General features: G+C 46.1%; 1 protein-coding gene and 1 pseudogene across 1 annotated transcript; both read left to right on the top strand.

Annotated features, from left to right (window-relative positions):
- The first annotated feature begins 1815 nt into the window (after positions 1–1815).
- LOC136503335 (alanine--tRNA ligase-like) lies at positions 1816–4102 on the top strand (annotated as a pseudogene).
- On the top strand, positions 4083–14076 carry LOC136505058 (alanine--tRNA ligase-like). The gene is made up of 17 exons (XM_066500148.1): positions 4083–4179; positions 5293–5413; positions 5605–5673; positions 7073–7123; positions 7216–7311; positions 7549–7650; positions 9002–9124; positions 10867–11010; positions 11098–11169; positions 11244–11319; positions 11394–11536; positions 11615–11723; positions 11798–11985; positions 12860–12949; positions 13221–13400; positions 13548–13721; positions 13819–14076. Exons 2-17 carry the CDS (start codon positions 5318–5320, stop codon positions 13888–13890), a joined length of 1785 nt encoding a protein of 594 aa, XP_066356245.1. The 5' UTR covers positions 4083–4179; positions 5293–5317; the 3' UTR covers positions 13891–14076.
- Positions 14077–24915: the final 10839 nt, after the last annotated feature.

Raw genomic sequence — 24915 nt, 5'->3', positions numbered from 1 at the left:
GGGAGGAGTGATGCTACAATCCTCTCTCTCTCTCTTTTGGGCATCACTCAAGGCATATAGTGTGGAGGGCCTTATCTTTTCATCGGGTCTTGTCTTAGTCCATGTGTGTCCATTCAAAGCCGCAAGGTCGTAGGCACGCACGTAGGTTTCGCGAGGTGAGCGGCGAATGGCATCTAGCGGGCATCTCTCGGTGCCTTCATGAGAGTGCGAGCAACGTTTCAGGTGTCTACGCGGCGAAGCGGCCTGACCGCGCACGAATCGAGCGTGGCTTCCGACATCTCCCGGGCATGCGAGGTGGCAGCTCTGGCGCTTGCGAGTCAAGGTCAACCCTAGTGACGGCTCGTCGGTAGCTCTGGCGCATGTGAGTCAAGGTTAGCCCCAGCGACAGCTCGTTGTCTTCCTCCGATGTCCAACCCCCGTCGTCTTCCTTTGTCCTACTCGTACAAATCAAGCCACAGATTCGGGCCGCATGCTCTCCATGTCGCTGAGATAGAGCTCCTTTTGGCCGCGTGCTCTCTGTGTTGCCGAGATCGAGCTCCTTCACGGTGCCCCCTAGGCAAACCTCATTGGCTCGCTGCACCATAGGTTCTATTCACAAAGGTCGACCTTCTTTTTGTCGAGGACCGCCGTTGTTGGTCATGGATATCCTGCTCGTAACCCACCCTCACCGGTGGGATAGAATCACTGGGAAATGTTGAGTGCATTTCCCTATTCCGTTTCCTTCTCTATTTTCCTTGTCCTATGAATCAAACACTGGATATGGTTTCCCATAGGGATGAAAAGTGTATGGGAAAATCTCGTACCACCTGGGCCGTACGAATGATCGAATACTCTTTTACTTGGAAAAAATGAAAACAGAAAATTTCGTGGGAAAAATTTAGTAGAAACGGGAACAAATTCGGATGAACTATTTAACGACCGTTTTCGCGCATCCTATATTTTAGCAAGAACGTTCCCATTATAGAATACCGTATTTGAGGTTCCTGATCCCAATGGCTCAGCAGCCCAGAGCTCAAGCCTCTGTGGGCTGGGCCCAGCCCACTTAGGTGCCCCCTTGACTCCATTCGGCCTTCCCCAGCTGGCACTTTCAACATTGTTAGGGTTCCCAGCCGCAGCCGCAGCCGCAGCCCCAGGCCGCACTGCCGCAGCCACCAGCGTCCAGCCCCCACAGGTCCCCTGTTCGCCTCGCCGAGAGTCGGTCCGTTGGAGCTCGCCCCTCGCCCCCAAATCCCGACCGCGCCTGGTGCCCGCCAGACGGCCTCGGCGGCTGCGCGCCAGCCGCCAGCGCCAAGGTGGTGCGCACCTTTGTCCTGACCCGAGCCCCTCCCTTCCTCCGCCTCACTCGCGCCTGGTGCCCACCTCCGCCTCGACTGAGTCCTGACCCGAGCCCTCCCGTTCCTCACTCGCGCCGCCTCGCGCATCGCGCAGGGCGCAGGCAAAGCGCCGCCGCCGCTCAGCGCCGAGAGGAGCAGGGATCCGAAGCCTCAATTTGTGATTATTTATTGTCCTTGCCACACGGGGCCTCAATGGGTGGATGCTGACCGTGCTGTCCCTTCACGCGCGTGCCGCCTGCTCGCGTCTTCTCTATCTCGAAGCTAGGGTTTTGCCCGCCGCCGCCATCCGACCTCCTCATCATCGTCCTCATCCTCATCTTCCCCAGCCGCAGCCGCCGCCCCGCCTCCGATGGCGCCGGCGTGGTCGGCCCTGCGGGTCCGCGAGCAGTCATCACTTTCTTCGAGTCCAGGCACACACGAGGTGGCCCTCGAGTCCCGTAGTCCCCGTCGACGACCCCACGCTGCTGTTCGCCAACGCGGGATGAACCAGTACAAGCCGGTCTTCCTCGGCACGGCGGCGCCGGACTCGCCGCTCGGCCGCCTGCGCCGTGCCTGCAACACCCAAAAGTGCATCCGCGCCGGCGGGAAGCACAACGACCATCGACGACGTGGGCAAGGACACTACCACCATACCTTCTTCGAGATGCTCGGGAACTGGTCCTTCGGGGACTACTTCAAGGGGAGGCCATCGGATGGGCCTGGAGCTTCTCACCCAGGTACGTACTCCTTTGCTGCCCATTCATTCTAATTGAGGTGTTGATTGCTTTGAGGGAGGCTAGTGAGTTGGATTTCCATGAGATTGTTCGAGGCTGCAGATAGATTTAGGGGGAGCAGCTTATGGTAAGGAAGTTGGGGCCAGTGCACGAAACATGGTTTTAGTCGTATTTCAGGGTTTCAATGATTTGGTAGACAACAGGATGATTAAAGTGGGGTTTTTATTTGTGTGGTGATCTGGTACTCCAATGGTCAGAGGCATTTTCTGGACTCTTATATGATTATATGAATATGAGAGATAATAACAAGATGGACTTTTTTTTTTGTTATCCATGTACCGATTTGGAACTTTTGTGATAGAGAATTGTTGTTTAGAGCTGAAATTCCCACAAATTCATAAAGAAGCATACTAAATTTTCCGTCTGATTTGATCGACTGGCTATCTGTTTAAATTTGAAAGGAAATCTGCTCTATTTTTGTCTGTTGTGTAATGGTTTCAGTGATGGTGTTTCTGAGCTGATTGTGATGATCAAATTGCACTTTGAATGATTATAGTCCGTTATAAATAGGTAATACAGGAGTGAGTACTATGGTCTATTGAAATAGTATAGCCTTCGGTAGCAAATAAACTGGAAATTAAATGATGGGAGATTTGTATATGTACTCCCTCTGTTCCAATTTATAGGTCGTTTTGGCTTTTCTAGAGACACTACTTTTACTACGTATCCAGGCATACGGTATATCTAGGTGCATAGCAAAAGCTATGTACCTAGAAAAACCCAAAACAACCTATAATTTAGGACAGAGGGTGGTACAAATTACCAACTGGTTTATGAAAAATAATACCTCCCACCTTTTATGACCTACTGATTGCTATGTCATGTATTCACAGGTATATAAATTGCCCACTGATAGAATTTATGGCCACATACTTTGGTGGTGATGAGAAATCTGGTCTTGCTGCTGATACTGAATCGAAGAACATTTGGTTGAAATATCTACCGAAAGAAAAGGTTCTGCCTTTCGGCTGCAAGGTATAGTGCATGTGTTTATTGGTCACAGCGTTTGCATTGTAGGCCTACCTCTTTTTATACTCTTTCCTCGTGCTACTGTTGGGTTTCATCTCTAGCCTAGCCCAACGTGCTTGGGACAAAAAGGTTTTGTTGTTACTAGTCTTAATATTATTTTTATTTTCTATTTGGATTGATTCATAACAACAATTGAAATGCATTGCTTGAACAGGACAATTTTTGGGAGATGGGTGACACTGGTCCTTGTGGGCCATGTACTGAAATTCATTTTGATCGTATTGGCAACCGTGATGCTGCTTCCTTAGTTAACAATGATTGATCCAACTTGCATCGAGATATGGAACCTTGTATTCATTCAGGTCAATATGTCATTCTTTTGTCTCTCTTATTTAAGCAGTTATCAATCCTCAGTGCCACATTTCATACTTCCCTTGTTAGTTCTTTCTATGTACTGATGTAGTGGTTTTATTTCAGTTCAATAGGGAGGCAGGATGGCACATTGAGACTTTTGCCAGCAAAACATGTGGACACTGGGATGGGCTTTGAGCGTTTAACTTCTATCCTTCAGAATAAAATGAGCAATTATGATACAGATGTATTCATGCCAATATTTGATGCCATCCACCAAGTATGTTTCCCATCTGCATGCATCATACTTCAAGTTACTTTTATTTATGTTTATGCACAGGTGTGCATCTAGATATCGTATTCTATGGATATGCATTGATAATTTTGTACGAACATGTAAATGCAGTTGGCTGTGATGGAATTCAGCCATACTCTGGTAAAGTAGGTTCTGATGATATTGGCAAAGTTGATATGGCTTACAGAGTAGTTGCTGACCACATAAGAACCCTTTCTTTCGCTATTGCTGATGGGTTCTCAACCTGGTGTGTGAACTCATTCTTAAACACTTTTCCTTTTCCAATTTCAATTATGCTTCTAGGGCTTTGTTATCTATTGCAGAATGGTATTGCCCCTCTTAATATGAGTCCATCTATAGGTAATGAGGGAAGAGAGTAGGTTCTGAGGCGCATACTTAGGCGAGCTGTTCATTTTGGTCATCAGAAGTTGAAGGCAAAGCAAGGATTTTTTAGCTCGTAAGAAACAAGCCGTTGATTTGTGTAATATGCCATGGCCTTTAATCTAGAACAATATGTTTGCATAACTCTATTTGAACACGGAATGCTACAAATATATGTTTAAGAGGGAATGGATGTTGCCATATGGTATGACGACAAGGATAAGCTTTGTGCTCTTTATACAATTGGTAAAGTTACTAATGTTTTATTGTGAAGTAAGGCACTCAATTGAAAGTAAGATTTGGATGTTTGTGCACAAAAGTTTCTGCCTTGTGATACTTTTACTCTTGGTTCAGGGTATGCATTTTTTGCCAGTGTTGTTTATTTAGGTACTGGTGTTGTATTTATTTTATTCTTGCCCCAGGATAGTTCTACTGGTTGGAATATATTTTCGGAGACTTAGTAATGCCTTTTGTTTGCCAATCTTATTTGCCGTAACTTGATTATATGGATAAGTTGATTAGCCCTCCACTTCCGTATTGAAAACAACACTATTTGTTACTGGATGTTGTATTCTTGAGTATCAAGAAAGCTACCTTTTTTATTTTGGACCAATTAATTACTAAATATATTCACCAGTTTTTATTCGGTGGTTGCTATTTCTTGGGTGTACTGAGTACTGGCAGCATATATTCTGTAAATGTTTACTATATTTGACATCAATATCAAATTGAGGTGAAATGAGGTTGAAGGTTGATACATGATAATTAATTCATGGATGGTAGATGTATAGGTTCCTTTTCTTTGTGAAAAAAAAGATTTTCCCATATAAATCACTTGCTGACTGCAGTGGGTTATATTTTCAAAAATACAGTGCCGTAGCATTTGTGAGCTGTGATATGTGTCATGAAGGTGCAATAACATATAAGTATATGTTCAGTATTTGGAGTAGTTCTAGGATTTGAGCATCAGTATTAAGTATATTAGATATACATGTATGGACATAAAATAGCTAATGCTCCATATCACTATGTATTGTATATATATTACTTTGTAATGCTACTAAACCTGGAAAATGGATCTGTCTCTAATAAAACATCCAATCAACAGCTCTGCTTTAATTTTTTTAATATGCATATCCCTTAGAGTGCTGATGTGATTTACTATTGAAATTATAATGTTCTTGAACAGGCTTGTAAATGTTTTTGTCCAATTGATGGGTGATGTATTTCCTGAGTTAAAAGACAATGAAAAGAAGATCAAAGATATTATTAGAGATGAAGAAGAAAGCTTTGAGAACACTCTAGCAAAGGTAATATTAGTTTCCTAATTTTTTTTTCCTGACTATAACATCCGTTTATTATTTCATTAGATCATGAATCTTCTATTTTACTAGAAGCATGAATCTTCTATTTCACTAGAAGCATGAATCTTCTATTGTAGGTTTTATTTTCTGGTATTGTTTGCCTCTATTACCACTAGTGCTGTTCGTGTATTTTTCAGGGTTATGAAAAATTTAAGAAAGCTGCAGATGCTGTTAAGGATAATGGTGGAACTGTACTTAGTGGCCAGGTAAGTGATTTTGGTTTTTGAATTTCAATGCATTATTTGTTTTTATTTTCATTTTCATTTGAAGATAAAAATGCTTTGTTTTCTGAGGTAGGTGGGTAGGGCACCTCTATTCTGTTATACTATTTGCAGGGTTCTTCCTTCTGTGTTTTTACAACCTGTACTGGTTGCCCATTGTTAGTCTGCTGTAGCAACAGTTTGCACTGAATAACCCAAGACATCTAAATCGGTATTGTGGCATCATATTTAGTGCCTGTTTCTTTCAGCTGTAGATTGTGAAAAGCAGCTTCTAGATGGTGGAATTGCTAGATGTTACAGTGTGGTGTCTGGACTGTAATTTAGTATTGCAATGTGGGTGCTTGATTGGTTCTAGGGCTGTGAAAATCTAGCAATTGCAGGCTCAAAGCCTCAAACAGACAGGCCCTTAAGTATCACAGCTTGTGCCGTATGATCCCATGGGTCTCAGTGCAGCTTGCGCTAGTCCTTTTAATTAACTTTGTTAATTAATGCTTGAAAGTCCTTTTGTGTGTTGGGGGCGGGGGGGTGATGAAGGAGTTCCTTTCTTCTCATTGAATCAGATGCAAATGTTTCTAGAACTGTCATGCATACATCTTTTTCCATGGATGATAATCCAGTCTTATTTGTTAACTGCACACTGACAGCCCTGCCTGAACTATTTAAGGGTGTGATTTTCAGAATGAATTCATTAGCCTGGCCTGAACACCCAACTATCCCAACCCAAATCTATGGCTTGTGGGTGCATGTCCATGCTGTTTCGGTGCAAGGCAGCCTGTGGTGTGAGTGATATCCATGTCGTATGAGTTGGATGTGTTGCGCCCATGCTGTTTGGGGCAAGGTAGCCTGTAGTGTGAGTGATAGCCATGTCGTATGAGTTGGATGTGTTGAGGGGTGCAGGCCTTTTGTATTTTTGCCTTGGCCCAATTGATGGTGTTTGGTGTGGTTACCCCCTAGTTTGAACCTTCTTTTTTTTCTTCTTTGGAATTTGGCTATGTCAGCATAGGTTTCTTGTGTTGGCTAATAATGGTGGAATTTATAACCGTGACTAGTTGTTTTTACAATGTAACAACATTGCATAATTAGCATCAGTAAAAATCTATCAATCCAGAGTACATCACAAAAAGATTTAGGTATGCATTCATCCAGATTACAACATAATTAGCATATTTGATTTATGGACCCATTAAACCTGTTGGGCCAAGCTTGGGCAGGGGGGTGCTTCTTGCACCATTTGGGCCAGGCACATGCTTGTTTGGCAACTGAAAATTGTTGTGCTGCATGAGTGGACCTGGCTAGTGGCTAGGCATTCCTCCCTATGAAATGGTTCCTGAGTTTGGGTTGCCTTTACATTTGATGTACTTAAATAGTTCATTTATTCTTTCAGGATGCATTTGTTCTTTGGGACACTTATGGTTATCCAATTGATTTGACTGAGGTTAGTTTTACATTTGTTATTTATCTTTTAACCAGCTAATTTGCTAGAACTTTTTTATGTTTATCATGTATTATTATTATTTCTTTGCGTAGGTCATGGCAATCGACTACGGGCTGACTGTTGATAAGGAGGGTTTTAATGCTTCTATGGAAGAAGCGAGGCAAAAAGCTAGAAATGCTCGTAACAAGGTTATTTTTACGTTTCTACTAAGTGTAGAAGTTAATCCTAAGAGTCTCTTGTGGTGCCATTTGTTATCCCATTATTCTTGCTGTTTGTGTTTCTATATTTGCTGATAACATTTTCCAATATCTATATGTTACTGGTATTGAAATCTGTTATCCATGTTTGTTCTTTGTTTATCTTTGAATTTCATGGTAACTGTTTTTCATCCCTTCAATTTTTACTATATATGTTTCTTTTTGCAGTCTGGAGGAAACTCTATTGCTATGGATGCGAATGCTACAGCGCATTTGCACAAACTGGGGCTTGCCAGCACGGATGATAGCCCAAAGTTTCTGTGGCCCAAGGTTAGTTACACCTTTTCTTATCTGACACATCTATACTTAGGTTCTATTTGAATCCTAGGGGATTCTAGAATCCGGATTCTAAAATCCAGATTTCTAGAATCCAGATTTTGGATAATAAAATCTCTAGCCGTACGAGACCTCGATTTTTAGTTATGGATTCTAGATATTTCAAAGAGTGTTTCTCCCAAATACCCCTCAGCATTGTGTTCAATTAGCAGAGTTGTTAAGAAAAGGAAAATGTAAGAACGTACAAAGTGCCTAGGTCCACGTGAATTGCATCTCATCTCCATCCCTGTGCCTGTTGGTTGCCGCACGCCCGCACCACCTCTGATCCGTGCCAGGTTTGCTTCTTGTCTCCTCCAAGTAACCCCTTCACCATCCAATCGCTCCTGCGTCCTGATCCACAATGTGCGTCCCGTACCAGGGCTCTCCATTGATCGACCATAACCACCAGCAGCCCAAGTCCCCATTCCCTGTCCGCTCTCCCTGGAGTGAGGAAGCCCGTAGAGTACATGTGGATGTCGTCGTCAATGTTGTAGAGTGTGAAGTGGTGGGCCCAGATCTGTAGAGGGGAAGGACGACAGAGGAAGCGTGTGCGTACCAGCGAGTAAATCTGAATTGCACCATCGCGTGATCTCACCCACGTAGGTGGCGCTGTGCCAGTCCCTCACCCACTGGGGCGTTCGCTTTCCCGTGATGCAGCTTGCCGGCGCCGGCGCCGCCACACATGGCCGTGAATACAGCTGCTCTGATGACCAATTGGATAGCATGGCTCTGACTGCCTGGGGATCCAACATGTGTGCTCGTCATGCCGTTGGTAGCTGTTGCGTACACCGCTCCGCGCCGCATCCAAAGTAGGCTCGAGGCTGCTCGTTCACGCTCCTCAACCTCGACGAAGCACCAATCAGCGGAGCCGAGTTCACGCTCCTCAACCTCGCCGAAGCACCAATCAGCGGAGCCGAGTTGCTTACTAGTGGCAGCGCTTGTGGCTGGGGCAGGGCGGAGGCGGCAAGAGCGGCTGCGTAGGTGATAACGATACAGGACGGCAGCCGACAGGGGAAGATAAGGGTAAGGGCAAATGTGACTTTTCGCATGTCCTATCCTACGTTATCTGGGTTTGGAGAGGTACAGAGATTTCCAGAATCCCAGCGTCGGATTCCCAGAATCCTACCCATAATCTGCCTTTTTTTTTATCTGGATCCTCAGAATCCCAATGGATTCAGACGGGCCCTTATTAGTTAGTTATACTCAACTTCTGGTTCTTCCCACACTTTTGATATTTGTAATCAACTATTAGGGTTATGCCAATGTTTACTATGCTTTTCTTGATCTTACCATTAAGATTTTGTAGGAACATGAAAGTGTGGTGAAGGCTATCTATACTGGCTCAGAATACGTTACTACAGCTACTGGTGATGAGGACTTTGGCCTTGTGCTGGAAAGTACAAGTTTCTATGCCGAACAGGGTGGCCAGGTACACCATGTCTATATCCATGCAATAGCGATATGAAATCTGGCATTAAGTGTTTTTAAATTCACACCATCAACTGTTAGCCTTGTTCAGTGTTTAGAAATATCAGCCTCGTCTGGCTGGCAAGTTCTCTTTAATTATTATTTTCAGGCAGTTCTTGGATAGTTAGTGCTGCCTTCTGGTATATTCGATCCAAATGTGCTGTTCTAGGACTTGTTTCAATTTGCCAAACAATTGTCATGTTAAAACATTTCTGTTTTTAACTTTATTTTATCTGTATCATTTCACCATTTGAAACACAAAGTTTGTACTGTCCCCAAAGTTCAGCTAGGCGCTAGGTGGAATCTAGGCGCTAACCCATTGCCTAGCGCCTAGTCGGGAGTACTCGGTCCTAGGCGCTCCTAGGCGTTTTGGCAATATAGCCATAAATTTTACATATATATATATATTATGTATATAACTAGTAGTTAGTAAATTAGTCAATAGACAGCTAGCTGTTAAAAAAAAAATAGAAAACACTAAGTTGTGACTTATCTGGATGATTTCAGCAGCCTCCCATCCATGAGCACACCATATCAGCAGCTGGTAATTACAATACAAATGGATAGGACAGTAATACAAGTGCACAGGGGCGGATCTGCAGCCCAGGCCCTAGTCGTTGGGCCATCAACACCACATACCCCATGTAATTTCAGCCCAATAATGAAGGCCCAGGCAACAGCAAACCTAACCCTCCGCCTCTGCTCCTATCTGCCTCCCTCCGTCCCTCCCATGAGCGCGCGCCCGCAGCCGCACCCGCGCCGCCGCACGGGAGGAGGCGAGGAGCATGCCAGCTGCCTGTCGGCGCTACCTAGCCGGACAGCGCTCGCCGCACGCCATTCCGCGGCGCACCAAGCCCTCCCGCCGCGCCACTGCCCAGGCGCCCATCCCATCCTGGCCCCGGCATCCCGCAGGCGCAGGGTGCAGGCCACACCACCGCAGAGCGCCGCGCTGGCCACCCCTGCCCTCCAGGCTCCAGCTCCAGCTGGCTCGAGCCCAGCGCCGGCGGCCCCTGCCCTCCAACAGTCCAGCTCCAGGCCCCTTTGGCCGCCCTCCGCGCCGCCTAGCGCCGCGATGCGCGATTATGCCTCTAGTCGCGGCGACGGGCTTCGCCCAGCGACTAGGCGCGCGTAGTCGCCGAGTAGTCGCCGCCTAGCCAAACTTTGACTGTCCCTCCTGATCTTGAGACTAGAATTGTAGCGAGGGAACATTGATGCATGGCTCTAAAGGTTCTCAACGTTACTTTTAATATTGAAACTTGAAACATAGTATATAATTGTTGGAAACAATCCTGTGTCTAGGTGCATGCTAGTGTCAAGGTTCATAGCATTTACTTTAGCTAAATTTCAACATGGAGTAATAGGATTAATAGGCTGATTATTTGGGTAATATTCTGCATTAATTAGGAGGCTATCACAGCCACAATTGTAGCTGACGGCTGCCTACATATGAGAGAGAAAAACAGAAAATGATAAGTCATTTTATAGCTACCAAATCCACTGTATTTGTGTGTGTGCTTGTGTGGAGTTCTTTAGTATCCTGTTGTGGGCTATCTGCCTTTCAATAATTTCTATAGCTTGATGTCATTATATCACAGCAATAATATACTGCAGTTTACCTTCAAAGTTATCTGCTTTTTCAAATGTCATCACTGAGACATACATTTGCTAAATCTTTTGGATTAACATGGATTTTTTGGCTTCAAGATATTTGACACTGGAAGCATTGAGGGGTCTTTTGGAACTTTTAATGTGAACAACGTCCAAGTGTTTGCTGGCTATGTTCTACATATTGGCTCATTTACAAAAGGTTCCAAGGTTTTGTCTCTTGGTGATAGTGTGATATGCAAGGTGATACCTTTTACTAGCTACATTTTTGCACTAAATTAGTTCGTATGTAATTGATCGTATTTCAATATGGCAAAAACCCATTGGTAGGTTGATTACAACCGGCGCACACTGATTGCTCCAAACCATACGTGTACTCACATGTTGAACTTTGCTCTAAGGGTATGTTTCTACCTTGTCCAAAATTTACACAGTTGCTCTCTTCTCTCCTGATGATTCTGCCATTGCATTTATAGGAAGTACTTGGTGATCATGTTGACCAGAAGGGTTCAATTGTTCTACCTGAGAAGCTGAGATTTGATTTCTCTCATGGTATTGTGGCTCCTTTGTATTCCACTGACTGAATTTTATGAGCTCGTTTAGTCAGCTGTTAATTCATATAACAGGAAAACCTGTCCAGCCTGAAGATTTGAGAAAAATTGAGTCCATAGTGAACCAGCAAATAAAGGATGAGCTGGGTGTATATGCACTTGAAATAAAATTAGAGGATGCAAAGCGCATAAATGGTCTTCGTGCTGTGTTTGGTGAAGTAAGTTTTCTTGCTCATGGAATGTTGATATTTCTTGTTTGGCTAGTTATTAAAGGGGTTGGCATATTGATTTTGTAGATCTACCCTGATCCAGTAAGAGTTGTATCAGTTGGTCGTAAAGTGGAAGATCTGCTTGCAGATCCTGATAGCAAAGAGTGGTTATCCATATCGACTGAACTATGTGGAGGTTTGTTTTCAGCTCTCTGCTATGTAATTCTATGTTTCATGATTATGATATCTAAAATTTTGTGTATATATCAGGTACACATATCACAAACACAAGAGATGCTAAAGCATTCGCACTCTTATCTGAGGAGGGTATTGCAAAAGGTGTTAGGAGGATAACAGCCGTGACTGCTGGATGTGCCACCCAGGCTATGGTGTTGGCATCATCTATTGATTCTGATATCAATGAAGCATCTCAGTTGGAGGGAGCTTTGTTGGAAAAGGTATCAAGCTTCTATCATTTTTTAGGGATTGTCTCTCCTGGAGTTGCAGTGTTGACATAACATGATCAGTTGAGTGCTATAATAATGAACCAAGGCGTAGTCTTTTTCGTGGGAGCATAAGAAACAACATTAATAAAAGCTGTTCTGATGCATGTCTTACATTAGTAATGTTCTATTCTTTAATAACCACTAGCAAACATGCCAGTATGTTGTAATGGGATGTACAATTTGTTGCAGTCCTCATGCCAATGAAAATGAGCAAGCTATTTTTATTGGATTTAATTGGGCTTGGCCCAACCTTATAAATCAAATACTCCCTTTGTCCAGGAAAAGATGCAATTGTAGCACAGTACCAAGTTAAAGTATCTTAAGTTTGACTGATAACTATATAGAAAAAAGTATCAATTAAGTGTCATCAGATTTGTCATGAGATATTTTCATAGTATACTTATTTGGCGTTAGAAACATTAATATTTTTATCTATATATATTTGGTCCAACTTTTGGCACTTCAACCATTCTTTTTGGGATGGAGGAAGTAGATTCCATGGCCTTCAATTAATGTTAGTACTATAAAGTATTAATGTTAGTGCTATAAGAGCTTAGGAGTGTGGGTGTGTGTTGTAAGGGCTCTTGCCCCTTTTTTCTTCTTAATACAAAGATACACAGCTCTCTTGCGGGTTTCAAGAAAAAAAATAAAGTATTAATCCCACATTCGCATTTAAAGTGTTTATTATAGATCTAGTTGACACCATTGGGCAGGTTGAAGGACTGCATCTGTACATTACTCCTGTGGAATTGAAGACTTCTGTCTTTTCTGCTGAGATATATATCATTTCTAAGATTACCGTCTAATATCAATCTCCCTTTATCAGAAAATTGCTTCCATCAAGAGTGGGCTGGATGCAGCTGCTATCCCTGCTGCGAAAAAGGCTGATTTGAGAGGCAAGGTTTCAAAGCTAGAGGTCTGTAAATGTTTCTATTTTGGATTTCTTATATATGCTCATGTTTAAGAAAGAAGAATCACCTACGACATTTATGTTCTCTTTTTAATAAAAAGTTACCACCTAGTAATTTACTCTCTGTTCCAAATTGTAAGACATTTTTTCTTTTCTTTACATAGTGTATATTTAGGTGCGTAGCAAAAGCTATGTATCTAGCCAAAATGACCTACAATTTGGAATGGAGGGAGTAATAGTTTACTTTTATGATGATTATAACTGTTGCACATCTCAGGATGAACTTAGGAAGGCAAAGAAGAAAATGGGTGAGCAAAATAAACAAAAGGCTGTGCAGTCTGCAATGGATGCCGCAGACGCTGCTCTTTCAGGAAATAAGCCGTTTTGTGTTACTCATGTCGATGTGGGTCTTGATACCACGGCTGTCCGGGAGGCGGTTATCAAAGTCATGGACAAGGTACTTACATTGTTCATTTTCGCTTTATTGTTAAAATAATGTTAGTCAGTAAATTGCTATAGTATACATGGCATGTTGTAGTAGAACTATTTTATCCCATCTCAAGTCTTTAGATATCCTGGTGAACTTTTGGATGTCTTGGCCCAGGGTTTGCCTATAATGTTATTCAGTACTGATGAGGCATCAAACAAAGCTGTTATCTATGCTGGTGTGCCTCCCAATGCTCCTAGCGGCTTCAAGGTGTTGGACTGGCTAACACCTTCAATTGCACCGCTCAAGGGAAGAGGGGGTGGCGGCAAGAACGGCATTGCCCAGGGCCAGGTGAGTGAGCAATCCATTCCTAGAATATTCTATGGTCTTGGGTTCAAGTCATCAAGTTATAAATGCCTAAATCAATTCTGCGATTCCTTCACTGCAGGGAAGTGACGCTTCTCAGCTCAAGGAAGCAATGGCACTTGCGAACAGCATTGCTTCAATGAAACTCTGCTGATTGGTGATAACTGGTGCACTCCCCATGGGGTCTTATGCGTTGCTGCTGTTGGATTACTCATCGCTTTTAGTTTTCCATTTACCCAATGTACTTAACAGAAGTTCAATGGTGTTCACAGTTTCATTTATACTCGCCATACAATTGGAAGCACATAAAGCTGTCCAATTTAATGAAAGGTTCTATACAGGATGGCTTTGGTGCGCCACCGTTTAAATTTCGCTCCGGCCAGAGATGCCTTGACCAAATTGGTGCCGCTTGCTTCATGCTATCAGTCTCGCCTTCTCGGCGATTAATTTGCATAGGCTTCTGGTATGAGATATACAATTGAATTGGGTATGTGTGTGTGATATGCGGATGTGCTATCTTAACTCTCATCCACGAGGAAATCGGAAGCCTCACAGGCTGTGAGGCGCTGTTCTGCAATACTGTAGCTGACCCCACACCACACTGAACTAAATGCATCAGCGGGTGTCTGTTTTTGGAGGCTTTTACATGTGTGCCGTTAAAAAAGTTTGTAATTTTACATAAGTCATTAAAAAAATTGACCGCACACAGGTGCCATTGCTCTAAACTTGTTTGCCTTATAAGCTATTTCGTCCGTGTTCTGTTTGTTTTTTGTCGTTTGGTGTGGGACCGGCTAGTGAAATTGTCCATATTACCCTTGGCGGTCCCACACCAACCAATGAAGAATCCTGGGGGAGAGAGCGCGGGGACGGCTTCGGCTCACGGTGACAGCGGTGGACTAGGAGTGCCGGCGTCGGATCTGGCAGCGAGGCCGCCGGGGCACTTCCTTGCTTTCCCCGGGCGCGTGGCCTCCTCCCTCCCGGTGGCGCACACGTCGGCCCTTGGAGGCGACGTAGACGGCCTCCTGGAGCCACCCGCCGCCCTCGCGCCCCGCGCATCCTGGATCGCGGCCCCCGTCACTGGAGCGCCGCGGCCACCCTCCTGGAGCACGCGCCGCTGGATCTGCTGACGAGGAATGGCGGCGCCCCTAGCTCCCCTCTCCACGACGACGAGCAGCGAGGCCACCAGGGCACCTCCTTGCTCTTCTCGGGCGGCGTCCACTTCCCCTTCCTATCCCCACCGGTGGGGCATCCAGCATCTTGGGCGCCGCGCGCCTGTGGCGAGTGCGCGACGAGGCTGGGGGACTGAGACGGTGACGGCGCCCTGGAGCTAGCGGCCGCGCGTGGGTATGGCTACGGCGGACGGCAATGGCAACGCGTGGTTGACGAGGAGCGCAGCGGCAGATCTGGTGAAGGAGACGGCGCGCGGCGGGCGTGCGGTGGGGCAGCTACGAGCTTGCCCACGTTGACGATGACGGGGCGCAACGAGGACGACTAGGAGCTCGGCCACGTGGACGGTGATGGGATCCAGGCAGGTGAGAAGTAGCCAGGCGCCGCTGGATCTGGCGACGTGGCGCGGGCGGCGCCCCGACTCCCCTCTCCACAAGACAAGCAGCGAGGCCACCGGGTCCACCACGACGGACGACGGCGTCATGGCAGAACACAAAGCTTCTAAGCTCACTAGCAGTGCTCAATAACAAGGCAACTAATGCCAAATTAGAGAGCGCAAATTACTTAGCTACACAAACTAAGTAATGTGACTAACAAGGTTACTCAAACCGAATTAGTCATGCAAGGAAGCTGCTTCTATGCTACACAAGCAAGAAGGTAACTAGCAAGCTACACAAGCCAACTAATTACAAGAGCAACTACACAAGCACAATGTATGTGAAAGTAAATACAAGCTTGTGTAACGGGGATGCAAACCAATGGGAAGACAAGGATGACAAGATGATTTTATCCCGAGGTTCACGTGATTGCCAACACGCTAGTCCCCATTGTGTCCACCGCTCACTTGGTGGTTTGGTAACTAATTGGCATCATCCGCCAAGTCCGAACATCGGGCACCGCAAAAACCTACTCCGAAAGTGAGGGTAGCTTAATGACACGCTCAATTAGAGTTGTTTTTCACGATCCCCGTGGGGTGAGCACAATCCCCCTCACAAATCCGTCTCTGGAGCACTATACAATCTTCTCGCATGCTTCAACGGAGTCACAAGCCACCAAGCCATCTAGGAGGTGGCAACCTCCAAGAGTAACAAGCACCACCGGCTTGCAACACGATCACCTAGTGCTACTCGATGCAATCTTACGATGCAATCGCACTAGAATCGCTCACTCACTCGATCGGATTATCACTATCAAGCACAAGTGAGTTAGAGGGCTCCCAAGCACTCCCCAAGCATGGACACTTAGTCCCAAGGGTGCTCCACCAGCCAAATGCTCGAGCTCCACCCCTATTTATAGCCCTCAAGCCAAATAGAGCCGTTACCCCTTAGAGCTGCTTTCTGCGAGGGCACCGGACACGGCGGTGCGGTCACCGGACATGGGGTGGCGGTGCCCCCCAATGGTCAAATCCAATGGCTAGTTGATTGGTCAGGCGGTCACCGGATAGGTGGCGGTGGCACCAGACAGGGGGTGGCCATGCAACCCCGCCCAACACCCCAAAATCCCTTCTCTCTAGAAAATTAGGGCAGTGCACCGCCCAGAGGTGGCGGTGCCTGTGGCAGTTTCCCCTGCTCTCTATTGAAAAGGGGCGGCACCACCGGATAGGGTGGTGGTGCACCATCACGCCTGTGGCAGTGCACACTACCACTTCCGGTGCCAGCCCCAGCCCCAGCTCTCCTTGGCCACGTCCTGGTAGGCACCACCCTAGGGGTGGTGGTGCCACCGGACAAGGGGTGGCGGTGCCCCTAGAGCAACCCGCTGCTCTCGGCCTCCCAGCTAGCCATAGCCACAGGGGTGGCAGGTGCACCGGACAAGGGGTGGCGGTGCCCCCGGGGCATCACTCGGAGCCTGGTTTCGCCTCCTTTCTTCACCTTTCGACTTCTCCTTTGCAAGTGTGCTAACATCACCAAGTGTTCACCAACTTGTGCACGTGTGTTAGCTTTTCACAAACTTTTTTCCAAAGGATTAACACTTTTTTCTCAATGCCACTCGATCCTAACACGTATGCAAAGTTAGATCGCTCAAGTGGCACTAGATGACCAATATGCAAACAAGTTTGCTCGTCTTAATAGTACGGCCACCTATCCTAAACCTGGTCATGCACTTCTCTACAAAACCTTTGACCGGTGAAATGAAATGCTCTACAAATATACCTTTGCCTTGCGCATTCCATTTCATCTCCTCCATCGTTGATGCAACACATGCACCAACCAATCACCAAATGATATGATCCACTTCATATCATCACGTGACCTTGTTGGTTCATCGATCTTGACCTCACTTGCTTTTCACCGTTGCCTTCGTCCATTGGCACCAAGTCTTGCTTGAGCTTCACCAGCCACGCGGTCCATCGCTCTAAAGCCTCCAACTTACCATTCATGCTTGCAACCTGGTCCATCAAGCCAAGTCATGTCTCGATCTTCTCCACCTTGATCACATGACTAAATGTCAGTGTCTTATGTGCAATGAGCTCTTTCATCATCACATGTGTGAGCTTTGCAACATCTTCGAGCCATCTTCACCGTCATGGCATGTATTGTTCACACACATGTACATGTGGATTAATCACCTATGTATCTCATATAAACACAATTAGTCCACCAAAGGTTGTTATTCAATTACCAAACAAAACAAGGACCTTTTAGACGGGCATCATTTTATCTAAAAAATAATTTTTAAATACACAACACGAGAAACCGTGTACATGTGAAATACTTTTTAAATACGCAACATGAGAAACAGTGTACATGTGAAAATCAAAGACCTTATGCCCAACTAATATAATCTTAGTGGTATCTTGCCTGTCATTAGTTGTAAGATAGTGAAGCTGCAGACATGTGTTTATCTAATATACTTCTTCAAGATCAGCATCTCCTTCATTTTCTTTTTCACTGGATGCCAGACATGTGTTTGCATCTTGATGCATACACAAAATTAAACATTAGATTTTACCCAGATGCATTAGTCTTGGGTTGGTTGGTTTATGGTTAATCATGCCTGACTCCATGATTGTCTTAGAATTAAATGACATGGCAATGTCGGCGCAACAGCCGGCTCCTTTCTTATCATCATCGTCCAGGCCATTTACCTCCATGTCTAGCATGGGCCGACCATGTCCAAAGTCGACTGTAGTCCAAAGACCACACCAGAAAAATCCCTTCCCACTCTCTTAGGTACTCCAATTTCTTCCCCTTTTTTTTCTTTCTAATTTTGCTCTATCTCTCTGATTCCCCAAAATTGAACTCGTTTCGTATTCTAGGGTTGCCAGATCTAGTGCCTGTCTTTCAGCCCACTCCGTCCACTTGCCATGCCCAGGGAGATACTCCTAAACCTTTTCTTAGGATCTTATTGCTTTCTTTGTGAGGTCTTATTTGAATTGGTTGTTTCATGACAGCAAAAGAACATAGTGATATAAACATAAGTGAAAATGAATGTCTCCTAATTTTCATTTTTATATCTTCAGTTAATCTGTGCCCTCCCGTTAACCTGTTGTAACATGTTTCCTTCTTTTCCATCTCTATTGTTTCGATCAACAACCTATTTTCTCCTTTTGCAGTTCCCTCTACCAAGATTAAACTATACATAAATGCATGGTTGAGGGCTCTATGAGTAGATAATAACTTTCTTACTCTCATTAGACTAGGCAGCCTGTCACACTCCAAAATTTCTGATTTTGGGTTGTGAATACAAAACACTAAATAAAATAAATGGTTTAAATATTTATATAAAACTTGACAAGATTAATTTAAGTTTTTGTCAATTTAGATACAGAAAAGTGTGTTTTTTCAAAAAATTAAATTAATTTGATGGGTTTTTGCTTGATGTGATGTTTGCTTGTTGCTTGAGTTTTGTGCTTTTGAGTGTGCTAAGTTTTAAAAAGTGTTTAGATGTCGTTCAGTCCTTCCTAGGAATTTTTCGAACTTTTCTAGAACCTTTTCCTATTTTTTCTAAAGCAAAATCCAATTTTTAGATGCTCTAAACTCCCTTTTCATGGTGTCGAACACGGAAACGCGTCGACACACGAGCAAGCCGAAAGGGTCTGCTCGATGGAGCTGGAGATCCACCTGGCTTCAACGCAGGGATAATCGATCCTGCGTATTCCTCCCAAGACGTGCCAGTACAATTTGACCCTACAATTGACAAGGAGAGAAAGTTTATCAGTAATTTAAGGTGGAACGTGCCAGTTTATGCCCAGACAGTTCCAAGTGTGCCAGCTTCGGGAGAAGCCATACGGGAAGAGCGATTAAATAGCCGATACTGCACATAAATCAGTTGTTACGAACTGTAAAGCTCGTGGGTAGCGATTAATTTCATATTGACAGGTACAATACTCATAAGGTGTAAATGAGATCATCAGCTAGACAGATGTTATCAGTATAAAGCATTGAGCCGATGAATCTAACGATGATATAGCATGCAAGCAAATGGACCGTCTAAGACAAATGGACCTACAAACGCTCTGAATCTAATCTGTTACCACCAATAGTGAGGTTCGACCGGATCGATGGCAGCTATGATGATAGTAACAAACTAAAACCGAAGAATTCATAAAACCATCCATACTTTGACTGGCTTTTCGAAAGACATACTATACGTGAAGGCTCCAATGAATCGGCTAAAATAGCCGATTCAGGTGAAAAGGGACTACAGCGTGTGCACAATCAACTATTTCACATGGACAAACCTATGGACTTATCAGACCTAACTTGCTATCTCTAATAGTGGGGTTCGACCGGATCGATGCAGCCATAAAAAAGACAACAAATCAAACCTTTAAAGTAAACAGATCTATCCACATTTAATAGAATCATGTAAACATGTTGTAGGCCTTAACACACAAGCGATCGGCTATTTAGCCGATGCAGGCTTATCAAACAGTTAAGGTCACGCCTAATCAAGAATAGATCTACTAACTAGCATCCTTCAATCTACAGTGCTATTAGTGGGGATCGACCGGATCATTACAGCCATAATAGTAAACCGTAGACCAGATTTAACTAACCAGCAAACCTCTCTAAAATAATACGTGCCTTAACCGCGTACTATGCGCGACCAAGATCGAAATAGAACAGCCGATAAGACATAACCCGTCGTTCATTGTAAGAAGTATCGTGTTGTGACAAAGCAAACGACAGACCCAAAGGATACGAGGCCGATCTAAATCGATCTTGACCGGGCAGGTTGATGTTGCTGCAAACTAATGACAATGAGAACATCAGCAAGATCGATAACTTAATGAATCTACCAAAGATTGCCACTCTTACGTAGAGCCGATAACTTGACCTTAATCTAATTCGAGCAGTGGAGGTCGACCGGATCGATGCAGCCATACTTGAACTAGACAAGAGTCGATAACTAGCTTATACCAGAGTCGCATTGGAGGTCGACCGGATCGATGCAAGCTGTATGAACAGAAGTATAAGCCATGACGGTACTTACAGACAAGCTAGAGGTTGGCCAGGACCGATGCAGCCCTGCTCACTGAAGAACTCGTCGAGATCTACTCTACTCTTACTCCTAAGGGGTGGTCAGAGCCGAAAAAGTAAGTAACTTGTATTTGATTGATTGTGTGTCCTTTACAATAGCCGAGGTCCAATATTTATATCTGGAACCTAAACATGAATCCTACTCGAGTACGACTCATTACAATCTTTGATATAAAAACATTCCTATCTTAAGATAACTTGGACCCTAATCTTTCCCTTTTTGTAGAGTCCAATATGTATTTTTCGATGCCAACCGTAGCTCATTATCGTTATCTGCTGGCCCTATCTGAAGAGAGCCGATTCTAGTACTGCATTCGAATCAACTAATATCGACCTTTATGCAGTCGATTCCTTGATGACACGATCTTGGGAGCTTTTGAGTTCTTGTAATTCTTCTTCCCAAATTTTGGTGTAAATACATGTCACCCAATTTTGGGATAAAAGTAATTTTATTCTAAAATTATCATGCCTGTACCCCCGATAGGTCTATAGTCACAGGTAGAGAATCTTGATATGGGGTCTACTGTCTATCACCGTCTTTGCTAGCTTATGAGCCTATGCTTCAAAACTTTATGAGAGCATCATTGCTTCATGGGCGCTTGGATCCATCTTTCAGGCCGACTATAAAATGTCTGTCCGACTCTGGCGAGAGCAATTCAGCAACTCAGTTATGTTTCTCTTCTGCCTGCTTTCTCGAGTGCCTCTGGCTCCGCCGGACCCTCCATGGTCTAATTCCTTGCTATGAGGATCTTGAGTGGTTAGAATAATTCTTGTGCATAGGGTGATTATGTCGCTCATCTTAGCGCCTTGTCGAGCAAGAGGATCAACTAATGCGGTTAGAAGAATTCTTGCGATATCACCTGAGTCTTCTCTCCATGATCGCAGAGCTATTCTAGTGTTTGCAAGGGCTAAAATATGTGGACATCTTCCCCTTGTTTGCTTCATCAAATGCCCATCGGGAAAACCATAGACTTCTTTCCCACAGGTTCCCAGTCACCGAGAAATCGGTTGGGCATCTTTTAAGCAGGCAGCCTTTCCCTTCTCCTAATGCAATTTTATCAACGGGCCGATGTGACTCGGTTCATGATGACCTTTGGCCTTGTGGGGATCTGGACTCCCTTCAATTCAAAGAAGCCTTGGTGGGTTGATCGCTGGTCAATGCAAACCTTTCGTATCCATCCCATGATATTTTGTTATTAGGGATAATTGGCCACGGGACATGCCAAATGAGCACCGACGGCTGGTGGACACCCCAAATCCGCAAAGTTGCTGCTGGACACTGTGTTTCCACTTTGAATTGCCAGAAGACACCGCGCCCGGTTTCAGCCAAGAAAGTTGATGATTTGCCCAAATTGCCCTTGGCCCAACTGGTCAGCCCATTCTTCTTCCTCCCCCTTTCTTTCTCTGTGCCGGCCGCCGGCCTCCCGCCGTTGAAGGAGAAACGGAGGAGAGGGCGCCGGCAGCAAGGCGAGCTCCGCGCGGACGCGTCATGAATTTGGGGCAAAGGAGGCATCGGAGCCCGCTGTTCCCGGCCAGAGGAGGCTTCCCGGCCGCGGTGGCGCACACATGCGCCCATGAGGCCATGGCGGAGCCGCAGCTCGCACGTGCGCCCATGAGGCCGCAGCGGAGCTGCTGCTCGCGCGCGCCGGCGAGGCCATGGCAGAGCCGCAGCTCGCATGCGTGCCCATGAGGCCATGCGGACCGGCTGCTCGCCCGTGCCGGCGAGGCCGCGGCGGAGCTGCTGCTCGCGTGCCTGCCCGCGAGGCCACGGCGGAGCTGCTGCTCGTGCGCCCTGCGAGGACGCGGCGGAGCTGCTACTCGCGCGCGTGCCCGCGAGGCCGCGACGGACCGGCTGGTCGCGCGCAGCCGGCGAGGCCGGTGGCGGAGCGGCTGCTCGCGTGCGCCCGCGAGGCCACGGCGGAGCTACTGCTCACGAGCGCCGCCATGCGTGGCCAGCTCAACGGCGGCACGCGGCGCGGCCAGTTCGGGAGCGGCCAGCGTTCTCTCGCAGAGCTGCTCGGCTCGGCTGGAGGTGGTCCGGCGGCCACAGGCACTGGCGGCTGCGACCGCGTCCTCACCGCGACGGGCTAGCACCGGCGGCGACGACCGGGGAGGAGAGGCACGGGAGCTGCGATGCGCCGATAGGGAGGCATGGTGCGGTCGTACGGAGGAAGGGCGGCAGCAGCGGCGCAACGGCGTGAGCTCGACGGCCGGCGGCAGCGAGGGTGGGTTCGTCTGGGAGGCTGTCTGGCTCGCTGATGAGGACCGCGTCGCGGCGGATGGAATGGGCTGACCAGTTGGGCCAAGGGCAATTTGGGCAAATCATCACTTTTCTTGGCTGAAACCAGGGCGCGGTGTCTTCTGGCAATTCAAAGTGGAAACACAGTGTCCAACAGCAACTTTGCTGATTTGGGGTGTCCACCAGCCGTCGGTGCTCATTTGGCATGTCCCGTGGCCAATTGTCCCTTGTTATTATGGGAAGCAATAAGTCCAAATCTGTTATCCCTTCGTGATCCGTCCCCTGAATTTCTAGAGTGTTGATCTGTTTTCATATTTGACTTTAATTCCATAACCCCGATGAAGTCTATCCTCTCACCTTCCCAGGCTATATATACGGGCCATGGCTGTGGATCAAAGAACAACCTGCTTTGTCCTAAACCTTTCGTGTCTTTGGTGCGATTTATGCTTTTCCATAGGTTTGAGATCATGGAGAACAGCAAGAGGTCTACTAAGGATGCCCTCAATGGATCTGCATCATCACGCTAGGGCCTTCGTCATCAGGAGGGTGCAACTCGGGATGCCCCCACCATCCCAGAGCATAGGGCTAACTCCGCTCAGCCTTTGGGGTCATCCTCGTCAATAGCTCGCTGCCAGCTCCCCTGCTATTCGAGGAGGTAGATCAACAATGACGATCTGCTTGCCTCCATCGATCGGGCTAGCTAGAATCTCACTGACTGCCTCTCCCTTGCAGAATCGGCTCTGGCCATGGTTCGATGCCGATCGCCTTCCGAGGCCAACCTAATAGAGGATAGGTTGGCCAAGGCTGAAGCCAGAATCATGGGTGAGATGCCTACCACAACTTTCTGTCTCTTCTTACTTTTGTCTTCAAGATCTTGATCATCCCTCCCTTGAACCTTGAAAGCATCTAGGCCCCTAGTTGGGTTTCGGTGATTAATGACAATACATGATTACTATGACTAACGTGTGTTTTGTAGAGGCAATTAAGTTAGGTCATGGTAATGGAGATCGATTGGGCTATCATGGTGGTCATGCCCCTACGATGGAAATCATTTCGGTTTTCAAAGGATGGACGACAAGGTTAAGGATGGACTAGTTCTAAGTGTCGATTGGAGTGGAAGAGACACTTAGAGTAGTTTAGGACTTTGTTTTTCCTTTGGCCGTACTATTAAGGGGGTATGGATGGGTAGCTTGACCTAGGTGAGTCTAGTGAGTTAGGTGCGGTGCACACTTGCTAAACCTAGCACTAGGTAGCTCCTAAAAAGCCCTTAGATCCATTGGAGCAAACTTCATTCACATATGGTTGAGAGTTGGAAGTGAATGGAGGATCAAATACTGACCGAACGCTGGCTCCGGGGTGACCGGACGCTGGCGTCAGAGTCTGGTCAGCTCATTTGATCAAGGTGAAATCATCTAGGTATGACCTGGACAGTTGAGAGGTGAAGTGACCGGACGTTGAGTCCTAGAGTCCGGTCGACTCTAGTAAGGTTCTAGAGAGGGAAAATCATGACCAGACACGTCCGGTCATTGTTGACCGGACGCTGAGTCCCAGCGTTCGGTCGACTCCAGTAAGGTTCCAGAGAGGGAAAATCACTGACCGGATGCATCCGGTCAGTGTTGACCGGACGCTGTCCAGCGTCCGGTCACATTTTAAACACTGGAGTTTGGAGAGAACTGACCAGAGCGTCCGGTCACCCCGTAGAAGCACATAACAGTTCGTTTTTCAGCCATGATTATTAATACTTTCTCTATTCATGTGTGGGGGTACTTTTGCTCATTCCAACAACTGAGAAACACCTTTGAGAGTGCCAAGAAGAGCAAGGTCCTAGTGAGGTGATTGAGATTTGATAATCCCAAAGAGAGCCCTCATTAGTGAGATCAAGAGTAGCAAAGTGTGCATCCACCCTTCTCATTAGGCTTGTCGTGGTCAAGTGAGAGTTCGTGCTTGTTACTCTTGGTGATCGCCATCACCTAGACAGCTTGGTGGTGATTGGGAGTTTGGTGATCATCTGGTGGAGCTTGTGGATGACCCAACTCAAGTTGTGAGCGGTTGTGGGTGATTCAATGCGACGGAGTGTCAAAGAATCAACCCGTAGAGAGCACTTGATCCTTGCGCAGATCAAGGGGGAGCGACACCCTTGCGCAGGTGCTCCAACGAGGACTAGTGGGGAGTGGTGACTCTCCGATACCTCGAAAAAATATCGCCGCGTTCCTCCTTCTCTTTTTACTTTGAGCATTTACTTTGAGCAATTCAATTTTTGTCATTTATATTCATAGAATTGCCTTGCTAG

Source organism: Miscanthus floridulus, chromosome 14 (assembly GCF_019320115.1).
Source record: "Miscanthus floridulus cultivar M001 chromosome 14, ASM1932011v1, whole genome shotgun sequence".
Taxonomy (NCBI): Eukaryota; Viridiplantae; Streptophyta; class Magnoliopsida; order Poales; family Poaceae; genus Miscanthus; species Miscanthus floridulus.
Note: the sequence above shows the minus strand (reverse complement) of the source record. Positions and strands in the feature narration are given on the sequence as shown.